We start from the raw sequence: 22,515 nt of genomic DNA on the forward strand, positions 1-22,515 counted from the left end.
TGTCTGCGTCCTCTCCTCCAAACTCTTCTACAGCCTCATTTCACACCTCAGCTAAAGACATCTGGGCCCCATGGACTTCTCCCTCTGCTCTCCTGGTCCCGGGCTGTGTTTCTTGCTGTTAGGGAGACAGGTTGCAGGGATATCTCTCCACACGCAAAGCTGTCCTGCAATGCACCCCCTGCTCCCTGCCAAAGCTGCCTCTCCTGGACCGGCTCTGCTCCCCCTCTTCCCTCCCTGACACTGCTTAGGACCCAGGGGCCACCCAGCACAATGGAAGCTTCCGAAAACTGAATGCACAAGGGAAAGTGGCATCTCTACAGCAAGGGAAATGGTACTGTAGCATCCGGTCTGCCAGAGCAGAGTATGTGTATGCTGAGGAGTGACCAGGAATGTATGTGTGTGTGAGACAGAAAGATTCCTGATGCAGGTGTGATTGTGTAGGTAGGATACTGTGTGGACGTGAGAGTCAATCTGTGGGTGTATTTCTGCTTGATTGACATCACAGTCTCACCTGCCCCCAGGTTTATAATGTGATGGAGACAGCAGCCTCTCAGGCAGTTCAGGAACACTGCGGAGTTAACACCATCCAGGAGAAAGGATCTAATGTGTATCAGAGACTCAACCCTTCTGTGTCTTTGGGAACATTCGACTAGCTCTCACGCCCCATCTGGGCAAGAGAGATCTGCAGCCATCCCAGAATCAGGAGACTGTGCTTGCGACCATGACACTGCTTTAACAGGTGAGTGGGATGGGCAGTTTGTTTCCCTGCCAAAAAAAGGAAGCGGAAAATATTTGACCATTTTCTTGTTGTTTCGCTTTGAAAGGGCTCTGTTGCTTGACAGCGTGGGCTCAATGTATTGCCTTTTGCCAGTGAAAAGGGTGGAGGGAGAAAACTTTACAAAGAAGTGTTGCAATCCAGGGAAATTGGTGCCTAATTCGATTCTGCCGGTGCCAGAAACCTTGAGCTTTGTTTTAATGGATAAATCCACACTGAAAAAGTGTGGGCATTTGTACTGTAAATGACCAGCTTACCTTGCAGACGCTGGTGTAATCACTGCTCAGAGTGGGATGGGGATTAAAAATACAGAAGCAATTTGTGCTGAAGCAAAAATATCTGGGTTTTCCTTTCGGTTCCAAACAGAGCTTTCAAGATTCCCTCTGAAATGACCGTGATGCGCTAGTCTCCGATGGCTGGGTTAATGCTTCTTATCATGTCAAGTGGGCAGTTTTCATGGAGGGGATGACATATAATACTTTCCCTCTATTATTAATAATAGAAAAGGGGGGCATTCTTTTTCCAGCTTGGAAACAGATCTCTTGGGGGTGGGGGAATGAAAAACGAACCCTTGTCTAAAGGAAGGGTAAATAACAAGGAGCTGAAACTCAGCTCAGCTGTGGAAAGGACGGTTTGGAAAAGTTTGAAAGGTTATAAAGCCATCTCAGCCCTTGGCCTGTCTCCTACAATGTCTTAGACTGAATTCTAAGTAGAGATGTGCTGGGTAATGCTGCGGTTCGGATCTTGAATAAGTGAATCATCTGTTCTCAGCAGGCACCTCAGCTAAACTAACCTCTCTGGTTTCTAATTCAAAACAAAAGAGCTGATCCTTGGTTTTTGCTGCATGAGATGATTCACACCTAAACCACCTCCTCTCTGAGCCAAGGCAGGAAAGCTGAGTATAGAGCTCTGCAGGAGACAGGGGACGTGAACACTTGGTGCTGTTAATGTTTGGGGCATAGGAAATGTGCCCAGGGAGGATGGATTTTTATAGAACAAAATCAAACTTTTGCAGTTTCTGCTTCAAGTTAGATTTTCGCCCTCTTCTTAACAGAACGGCCTGGAGCAGCGTTAACTCTTTAGCTCTTAGCGGCGCACAAGGCTTGTTCTCACATCGCACTGTGCTCAGGGACCGCAGTGGGGTTCTTCAGAGCAACGGGGGCAGGATAGGGCTGTTGCTCTGGGGCTGGAGTAGCTGGGGTTGCTGCTGATTAGAATGGAGGAAGATGGGTGGTTTGGGGAGCTGCAGGTCAGAATGGAAATGCACTGACAGAGCTGTATGGAACAGAGGCTGGGAATAGCAGGGAATGTAGCAGGAAATTGCTGGATTGGACCAGACCAATAATAATACCATCTAGTCTGGTATTATTCTGTCTCTGGTGGTGGAGAGCACAGGGTGTGTCAGAGGAAGGTGCAACCCCCAAGTTGACATCTATGCAGTGAGTTGTGCCTAGGGGAAGTTTCCTCCTAACTCCTGACAGTTCATGCTCCTCTGATCATCAGTGTGTCCTAAGCAGGAGCATGCATCTGACGAAGTGGGTATTCACCCACGAAAGCTTATGCTCCAATACATCTGTTAGTCTATAAGGTGCCACAGGACTCGCTGCTGCTTAAGCAGGAGGGTTTATCGTTCTGCCGCCGGGAGTGTAGCTGTCAAAGCCTCACCTGGGGGTAAGGGAAATCAAAGTTCCTTCTGTGCTGACTCACAGCCTATTGGAGAGGTGAGTGACGTGTGCAAGGAAGCCAAACGGACCAGAAGAAGAGCTGCCCCGTGTGAAGGGGAGGAGATTCATTGGCAGGAGCAGAAACGGGGCTAGCCCAGATGTGTGCCATGCTGCATGTGGGGGTCACCTGGATGGCAGAGATGCGAAGATATTTTACACATTGGCCTGTTCTCAGTCCTACCCCATCCCGCTGGGCTCCGTTGCGCCCTCGTTGATGCTTCTGTCTCGGATTCCTCACTCGGAGCTGGTGATGTCTTGCCGTGCCACTCCTTAGACATAGTTCTTGAAGCCTTTCCTTGTGATGGGTCAGTCCTTCCAGCCCCACTTGCTTTACCTGTTCTTCTCCCAATCCCCTCCTTGTGTAGCCGGCTGGCTGGGACTCAGTCTCCCAGGTCCTAAAGCAACATCCCAGTCCCACCAGAGCCAGCGAGAGCAGCCACCCTGCCCTTCCCGCAGCATGCAAAGCCCCAAATCGCTCTGGGTCACATCTTGGTCTCATGCTGGTGTCAATCAGGAGTAAGCCCACCGCCATTGCCGCAGTAGAGGTAGAATCAGACTCAGACCCTTGGCCATGTTTGCTGCTGTATCCCCCAGCAACCGCTCCGGTGTCCCCCTACAGGCTTCTCCTGGCATGACTGCTCTCCAAGCACAGGCCCCTTGACAATGGGCATGTCAAAGGATTCCCCTCCCAGATGCATTGTCACTCATGTCCCGGAGCAAAACGATGCCAGGTTATTTTCTGCCCAAAGCACTAACTTCTCCAGAGCCTCCATGCTGTGGCGTGGACTCCACAGGTTTCTGTAACACTCCCAACTCTCAGCTGGGTAGTGCAAATGTGATGCAAACCTGGACTTACCACTACTCCCCGTGGCACCTCCCTGTTTGATACGTCTCCGCTTAGCAATCCCCGGCATTATGGTCCTTCAGCTTTACCCCGCAGACTGTTTGGGTGAAAGTTCAAGGAAGATTTCAAGGAACATTAGTAAACGCCGGATTAAAATCTAGAGAGATTAGCTCGACTGCATTCTCGTGTGGGTTTAATTTGATCGATTTTGGAATAGTCAGTTTTTATTAGCCAGGTGCTCATCCCTCGTCCTCTAGGTATGGCTGCGTATTTCCTCTGCTACTTATTTTTTGGGCCATTCTGTTGTTTTGGATTGAATTTGTATGTGCACTGCAGTAACTGCCCGGATGGTTGTTTTCATTTCTGACAATTGTACCGTATTTTCTCTTTCGTCCCTAGCCCTTTGATACCCCCTTATTAATAAAAATGATGTTTTAGTAGTTTGACAGTGCTTGAATTCATTCCTTTCCCATCCTTAAATCCATGTTATCTGGACCTGCCAGTTTGTACCAAGTGAATTCATCCAAGTACTGGCAACTAGAGATGAGCCAAAAATGTCATCTGTTATTGGCACTGCCTATACCCCTGGGTTGAGATCCAATGGGATCTGGGTCCAAAACAACCCCTGGTTTGGGGTTTACACAACCACAGCTGATTGCTAAAGGTTTTTGAGAACCGAAGCCAAGCGCTTTGGCCAGTTCCCGTGACCTACTGTTTATCAACAGCCACATCACTGATGAGGCCAATGCTTCACTCAGTTACACCAGTGCAGCCCTGCAGATTCCAATGGCCTGGCACTGGAGTAACTGGGAGCAGAATTTGACCCAAGGTTCTCCATACCCCTGGTTCTCCATACCCCTTTTCCTGTTAATGATCAGTTCAGGAGGTCAGATGCTTTGGATGGTCTTGATGTTTGCCTCCCTCCTCATAGAGTCATAGAATATCAGGGTTGGAAGGGCCCTCAGGAGGTATCTAGTCCCACCCCCTGCTCAAAGCAGGACCAACACCAACTAAATCATCCCAGCCAGGGCTTTGTCAAGCCTGACCTTAAAAACCTCTAAGGAAGGAGATTCCACCACCTCCCTAGGGAACCCATTCCAGTGCTTCACCGCCCTCCTAATGAAATAGTTTTTTCTTAATATCCAACCTAAACCTCCCCCACTGCAGGGGGTGAAGGGTAATAGGATCCTATATAAGAAAAAGACCCAAAAATGAGGACTGTCCCTATAAAATCAGGACATCTGGTCACCCTACCTTTTGTATCCAAAAGTTCTGCAGCCTCTGCTCATTGTCCGGAACCTACATTACAATGCAATCCTACCAATCGGTGCTCATTTCTCAGGCCCAGAAGATGCAATCCGCCGTGTGGAGCTGCTCTGTGAATGCCAGCAGCGACCTGGCTTTTTTTTCCACTCCGTCCATCAGCCTCCAGTTATCGTGCCTGAACATTTCTTACTCTTACTCATCGTACCCCACATTGTAGTTGTACAACGCGTCCAGATTCTGCAAATACAGGAGAATCACGTGTCCTGTATTAGCAACGCTCATGAGAATCATGCTGAGTTGTGCAGAATCCAGGTTTCTTTCAGAGAGATGGTGGAGTCTGGAATGCATTGTATGGGACTGTGGGGATTTTAAAAAACAGCATGAAAACTATGGGATGGTATAAGCATTATGGGATGGAGAAAGTATCATGGTGGGAATTTGACTCCTAGCTCCCAGAAATCCCTGGGCAAACCAGTAGCATCCCACAAAGCACTGAGAAAATGTTCCACAAGGCATGAGACACACTGGGATATCTCCCCGTCCTGCATCGCGTACCCACTCACGATGAGGATATGCAGCACATGTGCATGTGGACGAGGGATATACCACAGACGGCGGGCTTTCGCTCTGTCACCCCCGCAAACGGTCGAGTTCCAAATTGTGACCAGAGCGGCCATTGTCATGGGACCAGAGGAATTGTGGGACAGCTGCTGGAGGACTGTTACGGTTGATACAGGTCATGCAATGCCTACCTCACACTGCATCAACCTAAGATGCCCAACTGTGGCTCTGTGTGGCTCAGGGATGTGGGTACTGGGTTGCTGTTATGGAGCACTTATGTCGCTGGGAGGCCCATTTTGGTGTAGGCCCATGCACAATTCAGGCAATGCAAATCGACTCGGTCAACCTATGTTTGTAGCAAAGATCAGGCCGCTGAGTCATATTATACTCCTTGTTCCCTGCCCCAGTAAGCTCTCTTGGGCTGGAACTGTCACCTGTGTGGACAGCACCTGATCCCTGCTCTGGGCTCTGACGTGCTAGCCCAGTGGGATCTATAACAGTCACCGCACGACTGGTAAACCCCCTCATAGAATCATAGAATATCAGGGATGGAAGGGACCTCAGGAGGTATCTAGTCCAACCCCCTGCTCAAAGCAGGATCAATCCCCAGACAGATTTTTGCCCCAGATCCCTAAATGGCCCCCTCAAAGATTGAACTCACAACCCTGAGTTTAGCAGGCCAATACTCAAACCACTGAGCTATCCCTCCCCCCCGGTGCTGAGAGCTAGCAGACCCAGGCACCTGGGTGGCATGCTGAAACTTTGCTTGTTGCGCTGTAGGTCAGCGTGCTGAGATCATGGCTGTCCACGAGTCTCTCCAGAAGGAAACCTCTGCTAACGAGACCCTGAGATGGATGGATGGCAGGCACCTCAATGGCACCTTCCTCCCGTACTACCAGCACTCTCCAGCAATGGCAGCTGTCTTCATTGTTGCTTACCTCTGCATCTTCCTCTCGTGCCTGGCTGGGAACTCCCTGGTGTGCCTGGTGGTGGTGAGGAACCAGCGCATGCACACGGTCACCAACCTCTTCATCCTGAACCTTGCCATCAGTGACCTGCTGGTGGGCATCTTCTGTGTGCCAACCACCCTCCTGGACAATCTGATCACAGGTGAGAGCCCCCCCCACGGTCAGCCTTCGCCTTGGGGGTCCACCAGCTGGGGAGGGCGTGGGTTGGTGGCGCAGAGAGGCAGGAATTTCACAGGTCTCAACAGCCATCCCCTTCTTTAAAGGGGGATCCAGACCTAGTAGTCTTTGCCTCTTCCAGCTCCAGGGCACAATTTAGGGTCTTTGTCCAGGAAAAGAAAGCCAAGAAGTGCTGCCTGACCCCGGCCGATAAGTAAGAGACGATATCTGCTAGCAGAATGCGCTTCACTCCAGTTGACAACCACAGAATGAGATCCAATTGCTGGCAGGTGAAGCTAGACAAATCAGAAATCCGGCTCAGTTTTGTAACCGTAGGGGTAATTACCCAGGGGGATTCTCCATCCTTAAGTCCTTCAGTCAAGGCTGGATGCTGTATAAAGGATAGGCCCTGGTTCGAGCACAAGTGTTTGGGCTTGATGCAGGAACCCCTGGGTGAAGTTCTGTGGTCTGTGATATGCAGCAGGGCAGACTGGGTGATCTGCTGCTCCCTTGTGTCTTTGACGGCTACCGATCTATGAAGACTCAAAGCTTCAGATGACCTCCCTGTCTCGTGTAAACAGGGGATGATGCCTTCCGGCGGGTGAGCCTTATTTCAGGGTTGCTTGGCAGTGCGTACATAGCGGGGGACAGGCCGCCTGATGCTGCAGACTCATTGGAAGGGAGATGGCCAGGCTAGTGGGTGGAGGCATTGCCAATCTTTTGACATGGGGGTGGGTGGTGCACGTACCTCCTAGAGCAGGATGCCACCCCCTCGAATCCATTGGCTTTATGGGGCTGAGACCTGTTCCTGTGGGATAAGCCTGCCGGAGGCATGTGCTCTGAGCCCTGGCTGGACTGAGGGGGGCGCAGTCTGACGAGCACTCCTGCTATTCGGTGCTGGCTCCCATCATCACTAACACGTTCTGGATGACGTGGCACGTGCTATAAATCTTCAGCATCTGGCCCTGGGGTCCGGGGCCCATTTCTACGTGGTGATTAACACACTGTCCGAGTGGACTGCATCACTGAGCTGGCCTGCAGCCTACGAGGGGTGAGTTTGCTGCCCAGGTGATCGCGCTTGTTCCTCTGGCTGGACTCTTCTGAACTTTTAATGAAATGGAATTTAAACAGCCCTCAAAAGTCAATTAGTTCTCCTGGACGTACCTGGGACCGCAGGGGCCCAGTCCTGCCCGCAGACCCATCAGAATAAATGGGACTCCAAGCAAGCGACTGAGGCCAGAGCTTTCCCTTTCCCACGGGAAGGGACAGGGGAAAGGTGAGGCTGGAGCCGTGGATCCCAACCCTCTGGTGGCTGTCCCACTTCCCCTCACAAAGGGCCAAATCCTGGTCCTGCCCCTTGCTGGAACACTGGGTGGGGCATGAAGCAGCTGAGCGATGTGCTTTGGGACAATCTGCCTGCACAGGGTGGACCCAGACACCGCAGGGATCAGGGCCAGATGGAGACCTTGATGGACTGATCATAGAATTGTAGAATATCAGGGTTGGAAGGGACCTCAGGAGGTCATCTAGTCCAACCCCCTGCTCAAAGCAGGACCAATCCCCAAGCATGCGTGACTGGGTGACTGATTCCAGGAGAGTGGTGGGGAGTTCTCCTTACACCGACTCTCAGAAGGAACAGCTTGCATTCCCCAAGCGTTTGTTGCCGACTCTCGCAGGTGTGGGAGAGGTGGGGGCAGCACTAGCCATGTTCCCTTGGGGGCAGCGCAGTGCTGCTGCACTGTCTAGCCTCCCCCCTTAGCTCAGTTCATAACTGTCTGTAGTGATTTTAGGATGGAAGCTACAGGGCCCAGGCCTAAGGGCCTCAATCCCGCGAAGCCCATGGAAGTTTGCCTGAGCAAGGACTGAGCAAAAGTAGAGTCATACATGGAGCAAGGCCTCAGGGCCGAGATTCAGCCTACCCATGAAAGCCTAAGTAGGGCATGGGGGTGGGTGGTGCATGTACCTCCCAGAGCAAGATGGGAGGGGCAGAGTAAAGGGGATTTCAGGAGGCACAGCTATTCAAGCTTCTTTTTAGATGGAGATGTTTGTCTGTGCTCCTATGAAGGTGAAGGCTGCTAGAAGTGATCTTAGACTTCATGCTTTAACCGCCAGGGTTTGTCTGAGTCCAGGAATGTGAGACTCTGGGATATGAACTGGTGATGTGTTTTAACAGGAAAGGACAAGAGTGAGGCAGGCCAGGCACAAAGGCAGCAATGGACTACGCGCTGCTGACCAGCACTTGTTCTCAGTAGAAAGAGGAACTTGAGTCCAACTTTGGTTCTGTTTGCATCCCATCTGAAGAGCCAGCCAGCCAGGCAGAGGTAGCTGCACTTACTCAGGGCAGTGTCTTCAACTGCAAACTGCCACCACGCATCAGGTGGTTTCAGAATGTGCACTGCTGCCTGCTAGTGGGGTCATAGGGTTAGAGTCGGATGCTATTGAAGACGATGGAGGCTAGAGTTCAGAGGGCAGGGCTAGGAGCCAGGGCTCCTGAGTTCTATTCCTGGCACTGCCACCAACTTGGGTGTGTCACTGGGCACTTCACCCTCCGTGCCACTTTCCTCTGCTGTGAAATAGGGATGATAATACCTCCTCCGGAGGGATGGTTTGAGGCTTAATGAACAAATGTGGGTAAAGCACTTTGGAATCCTCAATGCAAGGTGCTGCAGCACCTACAGGCCTGAGCGCAGCACAAGACAGATTTGCTATAGGCATAGGGGCATTGGCATGGCCTCGCCGTCCCATTGCCTTCACCTGGGCATGCCGATGTGCTAGGCACCGACAGCACTAGCCATGCCGTCTTGCTGGCTATTCTGTGAGTTCCCATTCACCTATCCCACTGCTGCTGCAGGGTGAAGTGCTCCCCCTAGTGGTTAGAGCGTGGTTACGCTGCTAAAAGCAGCTTCCCGGTGGCTGGGTAGTTTATGCAGCCGTATCTTGTTCTCTTCAACAGCCACAGGAAACCAGTCCAATTCCTGAACTGGATGGCTGCCCCCCCTCCCCCCCAGGAGATTCCCAGCCAGGCCTTGCCCTGGGTGCGGTTTTCATGGCTAGGCTGAATCTCGGCCCTGAGGCCTTGCTCCATGTTTGACTCTACTTTTGCTCAGTCCTTGCTCAGGCAAACTTCCATGGGCTTCGCGGGTTTGAGGCCCTTAGGCCTGGGCCCTTGGCAAGTGCCTCTGCGGTTAATTTGAGCACATGAGCACAGCTGGCTCCCCCACCCTGAGTCTCTTGCTCATTCATTACGCCCAGCTCTGTAGCCCAGGGGGGCTGCGTTCCCGAGGCTAGGAATGGTGACCTGACACCCCAGCATGTAGATCCAGCTCCCACCATCTCGGCAGGGCAGTAGCAGGCTCTAGCCATGGGCCAAAGTGAAAGAGCTGCTTCCGCAGCGCTGGTGCTAGGACAAGGGACCCTGAGAATGGCGTAGAGGTAGCCCTGCCGCCGAGGCCAGGGACAACGCTCACTTGCCCGGCCGTGTTAAACAGGGCCCACGTGGCGAGGCTGAGGGTCGGGTAAAGCCTTTGGCTTGTCTGCGAGAGCCGAAGTCCCCGCCCTAGGAGCGTGAGGGGGGAAAGTGCGAGTTTTTACTCCTCCTGCTCGTTCACGCTGGCTCCGTGTGTCTCTGCAGGCTGGCCCTTCAACCAGGTCGTCTGCACCATGAGTGGCCTTGTCCAAGGATCGTCTGTCTCGGCCTCCGTTTTCACGCTCGTGGCCATCGCCATGGACAGGTGAGCTTCCCGTGATCTCATCATTTTGATCTGGCCCGTTATAGAGCTAAGAAGTTTTGATCTGAGGTGAAGATGAAGGAACTAAATGTAGCTTATTGACAAGAAGGTCCAGAGGTGACTTGGTTGCTGTCTATAAGTATATTGTTATGTATTTGTTTCCCATGTAGATACTTACAGACTGTGATCATAGAATCACAGAATATCAGGGTTGGAAGGGACCTCAGGAGGTCATCTAGTCCAACCCCCTGCTCAAAGCAGGACCAACCCCAACTAAATCATCCCAGCCAGGGCTTTGTCAAGCCGGGCCTTAAAAACCTCTAAGGATGGAGATTCCACCACCTCCCTAGGTAACCCATTCCAGTGCTTCACCACCCTCCTAGAGAAATAGTGTTTCCTAATATCCAACCTAGAACTCCCCCAACTTGAGACCATTACTCCTTGTTCTGTCATCTGGTACCACTGAGAGCAGTCTAGATCTATCCTCTTTGGAACCCCCTTCAGGTAGTTGAAAGCAGCTATCAAATCCCCCCTCATTCTTCTCTTCTGCAGACTAAATAAGCCCAGTTCCCTCAGCCTCTCCTCATAAGTCATGTGTTCCAGCTCCCTAATCATTTTTGTTGCCCTCCGCTAGATTCTCTCCAATTTTGTCCTCATCTTTTCTGTAGTGGGGGGCCCAAAACTGAACACACTACTCCAGATGTGGCCTCATCAGTGCCGAATAGAGGGGAATGATCATGTCCCTCGATCTGCTGGCAATGCTCCAACTAATGCAGCCCAATGTGCCATTAGCCTTCTTGGCAACAAGGGCACACTGCTGACTCATATCCAGCTTCTTGTCCACTGTAATCCCCAGGTCCTTTTCTGCAGAACTGCCCCTTAGCTAGTCAGTCCCCAGCCTGTAGCTCTGCATGGGATTCTTCCGTCATAAATGCAGGACTCTGCACTTGTCCTTGTTAAATCTCATCAGATTTCTTTTGGCCCAATCCTCCAATTTGACTAGGTCACTCTGGACCCTATCCCTACCCTCCAGTGTATCTACCTCTCGACCAAGCTTAGTGTCATCCGCAAACTTGCTGTGGGTGCAATCCATCCCATCATCCAGATCATTAATGAAGATGTTGAACAAAACTGGCCTCAGGACTGACCCCTGGGGCACTCCGCTTGATACCAGCTGCCAACTAGACATAGAGCCATTGAGCACTACCAGTTGAGCCCGACTATCTAGCCAGCTTTCTATCCACCTTCTAGTCCATTCATCCAGGGCTGGCTCCAGGCACCAGCTTGGCAAGCAGGTGTTTGGGGCGGCCACTCCGGAGAGGGGCGGCAGGTCCAGCTATTCGGCAGCAATTCGGCGGACGGTCCCTCACTACCGCTCGGAGCCGCTGCAGATCATGATCGCGGCTTTATTTATTTATTTATTTATTTATTTGGCTGCTTGGGGCGGCCAAAACCCTGGAGCTGGCCCTGCATTCATCCAATCCATACTTCTTTAACTTGCTGGCAAGAATACTGTGGGAGACCATATCAAAAACTTTGCTAAAGTCAAGGTATAGGAATGTAAAGTCAAGGTGATCAACTCACCCCTTAACCTTCTCTTTGCTAAACTAAATAGATTGAGTTCTTTGGGTCTTTCAGAATAAGGCAGGTTTTCTAATCCTGTAATCATTCTCAAGGCTCTTTTCTGACCCCTCTCCAATTTATCAGTATCCTTCCTGAACTCTGGGTACCAGAACTGGACTCAGGATTCCAGTAACAATTGCACCAGTGCCAAACACAGGTAAAATAACCTCTCAATTCCTACTTGCAATTCCTCTGTTTCTGCATCCCAGGATTGCATTAGCTCTTTTGGCCACAGCATCACACTGGGAGCTCATGTTCCGCTGATTGTCCATCTGTTCCCCAAATCATTTTCAGAGTCACTGCTTCCACATTAGAGTGCCCCACCTGTAAGTCTGGACTACATGCTTCGTTCCTAGATGTATACTATTACATTTAGCTTTATTACAATGCATATATTTTGCTTGTGCCCATATCACCAAGTGATCTAGAGCCCTCTGAATCAGTGACTTGTCCTCTTCATTATTTATCACACCTCAAATTTTTGCTTCATCTGCAAATTTTATCAGTGATCATTTTATGTTTTCTTGCAGGTCATTGATAAAAATGTTAAATAGTGTAGGGCCAAGAACAGATTCCTGCAGGACTCCACTGGAAACAGACCCACTTGAAGACAATTCCCCATTTACACCTACATTTTGAGACCTATCAGTTAGCCAATATTTAATCCATTTGATATGTGCCATGTTAATTTTATGTCATTCTAGTTTTTTAATCAAAATGTCGTGTGGTACCAAATCAAACGCCTTACAGATGTCTAAGTATATTATGTCAACACTATTACCTTTATCAGTCTGAAGGACATAAATCCACACCGTGTAGAGGTCAAAGCATCGGGGTTTATTACACACAGCGCTGGCGGAGTGTCACCTGGCTTATTAGGCTCAGAGACACTGTCAATCAATTGATTACAATGAAATATATAGATTTTCCATGGGCGGGGGAAAGTGACGGGGTAGGCAGTTCCACACCCCGGGATAGGTTTTGCAGCAAGACAAGATAGCACAATAGCCAATGGTTAAAAGGTTACACAATGTCTCCGCCCATGGTCTCAAGTTAGCAAATTAACATTTGATTAATACTTTGATAAAATGTTATTAGTATAAAATATATATGTTGAATTCTGATTTGGGGTCCATAGGAATGGAGTAACTCCTTTGATTGTCCGACAGGTACATGTCTAGGGGATAAAGCAAAGAAACAGTGAAAGCATATGAAAATAGAGATTGTCTCCTTTATGTCTTAAGGCAGGGCATTGGTCCCTTGGAAGGGAGGTGGAAGGATGCCGTATCATTATAGTGACATGTGCCAATATTTCATAAACTCAAGGTTGGATCTGTGGGAAGACTGTTTTCCCTTCAGGAGAAACACAATAGGAACAGGGATCCTTCGTTCAATTTGAAACATTGGATGAAACATAATTATTCAGTTATTGCTTCAACATCTGGCATTTCTACTGACCAAGCAGATCTTAGCAAAGGCAATGTTATTTTGTTTACCCCAGCTTTCTCTTAGCTAATCACTATTTGCACGGCTTCTGGTCTCCAGGCCAAACTCTGGACTTTGGGTCTAAGAAAGAGCTGGCACAATCCATATACCAGGTTGTTATATAACATGCACATGGATTTTAACCCTTCAAGTCAAACTTGTGATCTCATAAAAAAAAATATATCAAGTTAGTTTGACAGGATGTATTTTCCATAAACCCTTGTTGATTTGCATTAATTACATCACCCTCCTTTAATTCTTTATTCAGTGAGTCCTATATCAGCTGCTCCATTATCTTGCCTTTGATCGATGTCAGGTTGACAGGCCTGGTCATCCCGTTTACCCTTTTTAAATACTGGCACACCATTAGCTTTCTTCCGGTTTTCTGGAACTTCCCCAGTGCTCCAAGACTTATTGAAAATCAACATTACCACTCCAGCAAGCTCCTCAGCCAGCTCTTTAAAAACTTCTGGATGCAAGTTAACCGAACCTGTTGATTTAAACATGTCTGACTTTAGTAGCTTCTGTTTAACATCCTCCAGAGATACTAGTGGAATGGAAAGAGTGTTATCAACACCATATGATGAGACTATATCATCTGTTTTTATCCCAAATACAGAACAGAAATATTTATTGAACACTTCTGCCTTTTCTGCATTATTATTGATAATTCTACCATTTCCATCTAGTAATGGACCAATATCATTGTCAGGATTTCTTTTGTCCACAGATTTTTCCTTGTGTCCCTTTGCTTCCCTTATCAATTTTCTTCAATTCCTAACTTATGATTTATATTCATTACTATCATCTTCCCCTTTCGTTCATTTGTTATATATTATTATTTTTTATAGCTGCCTTCATGTGTCCTCTAAACCAAATTGTTTTTATAACCAGCACATGTTATGGGATTGCCCTGTGAGCCATCGAGATATTAAGGCTGATTTCTTTCTCTCCACCAAGGTGGAACTGTAGGCTGGCCATACCATCCTAGGCCTGACCAATCCATTTTGGAAACTGAAATTCACTGGAAAGCTTTGGTTGGGTAGAGCTCTGACCAGAGCCAAACATCTAATTCTGCAATAGTAGAAGTCCCAAGTGAGTCCAGCTACTGGAGACTGGTACTCTAGTGAGCCTGGAAGCAATGGAACAAATCACATTTTGCAGTAGAAACAACCACTATAAGTTGGTAGATATCGGATTCCAGGCCATAGGCTCTCTTTAATATCTTGTGCTCCTCCCCAGGTTCCACTGCATCATCCTGCCCTTCAGGGAGCGGCTCAGTCTTCTCAAGGCTGTGATAATTATCGTCATCATGTGGGTTCTAGCCATAGCCATCATGTGCCCTTCTGCCATCCTGCTGACCGTCGCCCACATGGAGGACCACTTCCTGGTGCTAAACGATGGGCACAACACCACCTACCCCCTCTACACCTGCTACGAGGCCTGGTCTGACAGCAGCATGCGGAAACTGTACACCACCATCCTCTTCACCCACATCTACCTCATCCCCCTCGTGCTCATTGTCTTCATGTATGGAAGAATCTGCCTGAAGCTCTGCAGCTCCACGGTGCCCATCCCCGAACATCCCACCTGTGCCAGCAGAGTCGGTAGCACATCCAGAAAGAGGATCAGGGTCATTAAGATGCTGATCTTGGTTGCACTCCTCTTTGTGGTCTCCTGGCTGCCTTTGTGGACGCTGATGCTGCTGGTGGATTACATCAACTTGACTGATGACCATCTGGATTTGCTGACAGGCTATTTCTTCCCCTTTGCCCACTGGCTAGCTTTCTCTAATAGCAGCATCAACCCAGTCATCTACGGCTACTTCAACGAGAACTTCAGGAGGAGCTTCCAGGCGGCCTTTAACTTCCAGCTGTGTTCCCAGGAGACAAAGCATAAGGAGACTTACTCTGAGCACTCTCGCGTCCCCACCAGCTTCAGGATGTGCAATAGAGTCTTTGCGAAGGCAACCTCCTCCAACTGTGTATCCTCCCATCACACTCAAAACACTGCCTCTCTCTTCTCCAGAAGTGTTCAGCCCATGTGCCCTGGCCTTGGCTTGGAAAACATTGATAAAATAATGCCCTACCACAGAGTAACCCAGGCCTGGGAGAAACCAGAGGCATAAAAGTGGAGAGCAAGCAATACCCTCCCCTATTTCTATGAGAAGAAAAGCCTGTCTTCTCCTCATTCAGGTGGAAGAGACCTTCGGCTTAGCTGGGGTCCTTCATTCACTCTAGAGGTGAGAAGAAAAGTTCACAAAGGTGCATTTGAGAGGAGGGTGGTTGATCCTGTGGAGTCCTGCGTTGTATCCTTGCCACTGACCTGCTGTGGGACTTTGGGCACGTCATTTCTTCTCTCTGTGCCTCGGATTTCCGATGTGTCCAGTTGAGAGTAGCTGTGATACTGACTCGCCTTTGTAAAGCACTTCGACATCTGTGGATCGTCATCCTCACAAGTGTGCATGTTCCTGCTCAATGGAACCAGGTTGTTTTATGTGGATTGAACTTTATTCAACTGGACGTCCTTCACCTTCTCTTTATGCTTAGCTGCCAATGGGTTGTGAGGGTGTGCAGCTGATACAACGGACAGCGGGTATCGCCAGACCCTGGGTAAAGGACGGAGAGATGAGAAAAGAAATAACAGCAAAACTAAAAAGCGAAATGCATTGACACAACTGTCCTGTGAGGGTTGTGGTGGGATAGCTGGGTTTGGGATGATCCAGTGCTCAATGCAGGGAGAAATTCTCCAAGGCTAATTCCTTGCAGACTCTTAAAACCAGCCCTCTCTCCAGCCGTGGTTTCTCACTGGGAGACAAGGCTCTCTCGATCATTTGCCTAGTGCTAAGTTTTCATGAACCTCAGTGAGACAGATTTGCAAACCATCAGTGCATTTGCAGCCTGTCATGGCTAAGCATGTTTTCCCCACTTGCACATGAAAGCTTGTCCTTACACAACATGGACCGTCCCTCTTGACCAAGTTTACAAACTGCTGCTTAAGTCTGCCTGGGAAATTGGTGGCTTGGAAGTCCATCAATTCACATGCCAAATGGGTATTTGCACCTGGAGATAGCCATGGGATAGGCAATGGACATTTATGCAAATCTGAAGTACTGTCCCACGCTGGTGCATCAACAGAGGAGGTTTTGGTACAAATTGACAAATTAAACAGTTATAAGACACCCGGACCAGATGGGATTCACCCCCGAGTTCTGACAAAATTCAAATCTGAAGTTGCAGAACTGCTAACTGTGGTATGGAGCCTATTGCTGAAACGAGCTTCTGTGCCAGATGAGTGGAAGGTAGCTAAGGTGATGCTGATTTTTAAAAAGGGCCACAGAGGTGATCCTGGCAATTACAGGTCGGTTAGCCTGACTCCAGTACCAGGCAAACTGGTAGAAACTATTGCAAATAGTTCACAGGGCAACACTGGTGCAGGGAGGTGAAAAGTACATTTCACTATTCCAGTTTCAGTGAATGGAGTCCCCCAAATTGTACAGAACTGATGGGGCTGTATCTCAGATGACAGACTTTCCATGTGGGCTGTTCACTTGGGTTAGCATTGCATTCTGCTCCGTTTTGCTCAGTTGTCACTAGTGCAAAGACAGGACCATTGTAAAATCCAAGCCACGCCAGTCATCAACCATTTATTAGCTTGTGAAACGGAACTGTTTTTAAAAATCCTTTTAACGCTCTCTGCATTAACTAGGTAATCCCAGCAGTGCCAAAATAACAGGAAAGAGAAAGCAAAGGGTGTTGCAAGGACCAATTAATGTTTGTTCAAATAAGCTGAAAATCAACAGCGCTGTATATTGGTCATTCTTATGTGCACGAAAATAAATACTGCCGGAATCCTTTCACTGAGAGCCACAGTCAAGAGCAAACTGTCTTTGTCACCAAATAAGCAGATTAGTCCTTTTTTTTTTTTTCCCACTTAATCAGCCATAACAGCTGACTCAACAATGAGACTAAATCAAACACACAAAAAGCACCCAGGGAAACAAAGCTTGGGAGGCAGAGGGTGCTGACAAGCACCCAGCTCGGCACTCACAGAGCACATGACCATCCCCCCCACTAATCCTGAAGGGAATGAAGACATACCAACCCCCTCCTGAAAGCCCAATACACGTCAAACCAGAATGCAAACACCAGCTGAGAACAGAGAGGCCCAGAAGGGTTCTTACACAATACCCAGGTTTGGGGTGGACAATCAGTGACTCCCCCATTCAAGATGGGGACCCTAAACCCCTCCAGTATATTCTTAGATACTTACAGCACAACAGTCAATGCAGAACTGGTGGGGTGTAGGACTAGAGCTCCCCAAACCCCACTGCCATATGCAGTATGGGTCACCGCTAGATCCCAAAGCTCTTTTCAGCAGGCTCATGATCCCCATTTTACAGATAGGGCAAGGGAGGCACCAGCTGGCAAAGTGACTTGCCCAAGGTCACAAAGTAAGTGAGTGGCAGAGCAGGGGACAGAACCCAGGGGTCCTGCTTGCTAGGCTCCTGCTCAATGCACTAGGCAGAAGCCAGAGACCTCAGAACATGGTGCTCTAAGGCAGCAGCCCAGGGGGGAGGCCAAGAGGCATTAGTCTGTTCCCTAGCTGCATACAATCTCGGGGCGGGGGGATCCACAAGCCAATCTGTATACAAAACATAACTAACTGCCATCCTGGGGCTGTCATTAGACTTGTTATCTGTGGGAAGAAAGGAAAAACTCCAGTCACTGTTCAATGTTTGTATCTGATTGTCCCTCCTGCCTCCTCTGCTGCCTGCAGTTTCTGTTTGTTCAATAGCCACTAGCTTCACTTTTCCCCGATACACACAAGAGATACTCTCCCCCCCTCCCTCCCCCGGGCTCTATTCCACGCAGAGCCTGGCAAGCTACATCGCAGCATCCGAGGACATGACAGCCTGTAATTGTAGTTCCACAACTGCAGAAGCTTTTCCCCTCTGTGCAATCCAGGGGGGAGGCCGTATTATCGCAGTGAGATCTTGTGCTCTCAGTGGGAGAGTTCCCTCAACCAGGCACACTCAGCTGTATTCTTGGCAGCCTGTCTGGGCAGGTGTCTGTGGGCAGGAAAGCAACCCAGTCCTTGAGAGGTCTGTGCAAACATGCACAATCTAGTCCTCAAGCAGCCCCCAGACTTGGGAGACAAGCCTGGTGCAGGGGAGAGGGGCCTTGCTCGGCAAGACTCCGCTGCCCCTCACGCTGTCTCGGCCATAATGACTCCCCGGACGTCAAAGGCATTACGCCGAGTAGAACTCACGGGAGATGAGAATCAGGCCTCTCCCAGACTGGCCATTGCAGGCTGTGTGATGCTGGGCCAGGCATTCAGGCTGATATTTCAGGATCTTAGAGACTATGAGGAGGAGCGTCGGGTATAAAAACAGAGAGCGAGAGAGAGCCTCCCTTGGCTGTGTTCCAGGACGAGGTGGGTTGAACAAAGCCCCGCTGTCGCCCGCCGTCCCTCCCACGTTTAGAGGTGCTGTTTCCCGAGTCTCCCCCCCCCCATTTCCCTGAACATGCCAGTGGCCACATCAGCTGCATCTTTCCCCGTCGCTGCTTCAGACTCTGGACAGATTGTGGAGAATTCTGCCCAAGCCTGACAATCTCTTGGTGGCTGGAACGCCTGGCTTCCCAATGGGTGCCCATGGCCGTTAGCCCAGCACATGAGGCTGTGCCACTCTGGCATATCCATTGGCTGGGCCTGAGCTGCTGATGGCCTTTCTTTGTCAATGCCACCTGTTGGACCGACTGGTCTGGGGAGGCAGCAGCAGCAGTATGTCCCCAGGAAAGGGCCCGTGCAGCTATCCCGATTCCCACCACTGGGATTGGCACCGTCGGGAGCTGAGCCGAGACCTGACCTGTTGTCAGAGGGCGCTTGGTTTTCAAACATGGAGAGTGGACTCAAAACCCAGGGCCGGCGGGGGGGCGGGCAAGTGGAGCAATTTGCCCTGGGCCCCGCAGGGGCCCCCACGAGAGTTTTCAGCGGGTCTTCGGTGGCAGGTCCTTCAGTGCCGCCGAATACACCCAGAGCGACCCACTGCCGAAGACCCGGAGCTGACCCCACCAGCACCCTGCACATAACTGTGGACGCTTTGCAGGACCCCAGGCAGAGACACCTGCCATGAACAGTGAGGAGGAGATGGGCGGGGTGATGCAGTGTGGGGCTCAAACCATACCGTGAGTCAGGAGCTGTTTGAAATTCCTCTGAAGTCAAGCCAGTCCCTTCAAGCCAGCACAGATTAGCCCATTGCTGAAGGACAAGGGAGCTCGGGTAAGTTTGTACATGAATTATTCCCCATAGTAATTCTTCCCCTTCCACGGGAGGGGAGGGCGAAGGAGGAAGGGAGGTAAATGAGGTTTCAAGCAACCTCATTTACCTCCCTTCCTCCTTCGCCCTCCCCTCCCGTGACCTTCTTCGCCATTTAAAAATCGCACCCATCTGTGATGCTCGATGCTATTACGGTCACCACTTTTACAAGATTATGATACATTTTGTACGTGTGCCTTGTGAGGTATCATTTGAAAACTCATAATCTGCTGAACGTTGTTGTCCTGGTAAAATGTGTGTATCAACACTGTCTGAGAAGTTATTAGATGCTCCTATGTATTATCGGTATAACATGCTCCATTGTTAAGACAATCAGATCCAACCGAGATTTTCAGAGACAACCATGCAATAGCTCCCCAGCCAGATGTTCAAGGGTGATCACCGGCTTCCACAGCTATTCTTCAGAACCGGGAAGGTGTAAACAAGAAATTTACATTTCATTTCAGAGACAGTTCAGACCTCACGTACACAAGAGACTGTTGGTCTGCACCCCGGCAGGGGTAATTCTCCAAGACGGGAGAGAGAATAAGAATGAGAGACAGGGGCCTCGTCCTCCCAGCTCTCTGCTCATGTCATCAATGAGCACCTGAAGGACCCTGAACTGGGGGAGGGGTTCCTGGCTGAAAGGAAACCCAACCTGTGAGCTATTACAACTTGTGGTGAGAGAAAGATACTTGCTTTAAATCCTACCAACGAAGCTGAAGGTCTTCCGAGCAGTGGTGCTTCCAACTCTGCTGTACGCCTGCGAGACGTGGACTGTCTATCGGAGTCATGCACGAAGGCTCAATCACTTCCACATTTCCTGTCTGTGAAAGCTTCTAAAAATCAGATGGCAGGACAAAGTGCCCGATACTGATGTCCTTACTAGAGCCAGTCTGCCGTCAGTTCACACTTGCTGATGAGAGCCCAGACCAGGTGGGACGGACATGTCGTGAGAATGTCAGACGAACGCATTCCTAAACAGCTCTTCTACAGAGAACTCACTCAGGGAAAGCACTCCCATGGAGGACAAAAGAAGCGGTTCAAGGACACACTGAAGACCTCTTTGAAGTCCTTTGAGATCAACACCGCCACATGGGAAACCTTCGCACTGAACCGTTCAGCATGGCGTAGCTTCATTCACACAGGCAGTAATACCTCTGAGGCGAGGCGTATTGCTGAGGCTGAAAAAAAGCGTGAGCTGCGCAAGTCCACAGCTGCTCGTACATCATTGACAGTGCCATTACATGTCTGCCCGACGTGTGACAGGACATTCCACGCCCGAATCAGACTGATCAGTCATCTTCAGACGCACAGAGCCCGGTCATCGAAAGAATGAGTTATTGAGGTCTTCATCGATAACGATGGACGAACATCATTCGCTTGTTAAAGTTTAGGAATTCACTTGCATTTTTCTCTTTTTTTTTCCTAACCAATTCTGACTTTTATGCTTTATCACTTGTAGTCACGTAAGATCTCTCTTTCTGTCATTAATACACTTGTGTTATTGTTTTACCTTAACCAGTGTGAGTTTGAGTTAGTGTGTGGGAAACTCCATTAGGGATAACAGAGATGGTGCATTATCGTTTTCATTTGCTGAGCTTGTCCTGTCCAGGAGGATACCGTGCACTACAAGACACACATTTCTGGGGGAAAGTCTGGGACTAAGAATTTGCGGGTGTTGCCCTGTATGTAATTCATGAGCGATGGGTCAGAGTGCTCATGCATTTCGCTGGGAGTGAATTTCCTTGCTGAAAGCTGTGCGTGAGCAGAACCTGGAGAAGTGATTGTTCTCCAGCAAAGCAGTGTAAAGGAATCCCGCCGTTCAACAGTCCAGATTATACCCTAAGTGTCACACCATCCCAGCCACCAGCGTAGAGAACAAAGACGTTGACTTTTAATGGCATACTTTACTGGTATAATGTCAGAAAATAAAATGTGTGGGAATACATTAAAAAAAATAGCCTGGCAGTCCAGTTATACCGTCCACATGAGAGCAGTGGCCTGTGCTTGGGTAGCGAGAGAAGAAACGGTCGGTGCCCACTTGGCAGTTGTTTGGTTTGATGGGCTATGCAGGGGCGCCATCTGGGGTACTTTGTCTCTCTGAATAGGGACGTCCCTTTTGTCCTATTGAGAGCGCTCCATGAAATGTCCACGCAGATCCTCTGCAGTCCTCTCCCCAACACTTCTAGGGATGGCAGCCTTGTTTCTCCCCCCCCCCAGCAGGGCACTTTGGCTCACCCCTCTGCGAAGAGATCAGCTGGCCCCATTGCAGCAGACAGGCTAGCAGCAGACTAGCCCAGGCGGCTCTGGAAGGCCAGTAGTAGCTGGGTTCTCTGTGCCTTTGTCACCCTCAGGAGTCAGATCTCAGCCAAACTCACCCCTGCCCGTGAACCTATTGCCAATATTCACTGCTCGCGTCCTACACCCATGCCCAGCTTTTCACAGAACAGCTCTACCCTCCTCCCCACTAGGCCGTGCTCCCCATGTCTTGTGCTGCGAAGCGCTGCTGTGATGAGATGCTGCAAAGCCGACATGACAATTAGCATATAACGGGGATAACGTAAGGGTGTTTTGAGACTTACCTTTCCCTTTTCATTGTGACTGTATATCTAATGAGCCGGTAGCTGAACCTGTCGGTGCTGTCAAGGTGGCTAGTACATGGCTCTGTGAACCAGGGGAGGCTGGGCTCCCAGAATCACTGTTGGCATTTCAATATCCCCAGTTGTAATGCACCGGTTGGGGAAGAATGTCCCTGCTTCAGCTTTGAAAAGTCCTGTGTTCTTAAAGATACAAACATCATGCGCCATCCCTGGCCATGCTGATGTCAGTGACCCACCAGCACTTGCCTAGCCATGGAAAAGTCTCTCTTTCTGTTGATGCACTCAGTGGCAAGGGGGGGCTCGTGCCAGAATAGGGATGTGTGTGCCATCCATCGCTCCAGCACAGTTCAGGCTGGGGACCGACTGGCTAAGAAGCAGTTCTGCAGAAAAGGACCTGGGGATTACAGTGGATGAGAAGCTGGATATGAGTCAGCAGTGTGCCCTTGTTGCCAAGAAGGCTAATG

General features: G+C 49.7%; 1 protein-coding gene across 1 annotated transcript; it reads left to right on the forward strand.

The window, feature by feature from the left end:
- Positions 1 to 603: 603 nt before the first annotated feature.
- On the forward strand, positions 604 to 15,792 carry LOC117872847 (neuropeptide FF receptor 1-like). Its single transcript, XM_034761653.1, has 4 exons — positions 604 to 739; positions 5,951 to 6,280; positions 9,926 to 10,025; positions 14,373 to 15,792. Exons 1-4 carry the CDS (start codon positions 604 to 606, stop codon positions 15,256 to 15,258), a joined length of 1,452 nt encoding a protein of 483 aa, XP_034617544.1. The 3' UTR covers positions 15,259 to 15,792.
- The last annotated feature ends 6,723 nt before the right edge of the window (positions 15,793 to 22,515 follow it).

Source organism: Trachemys scripta, chromosome 2, assembly GCF_013100865.1.
Source record: "Trachemys scripta elegans isolate TJP31775 chromosome 2, CAS_Tse_1.0, whole genome shotgun sequence".
Taxonomy (NCBI): domain Eukaryota; kingdom Metazoa; phylum Chordata; order Testudines; family Emydidae; genus Trachemys; species Trachemys scripta.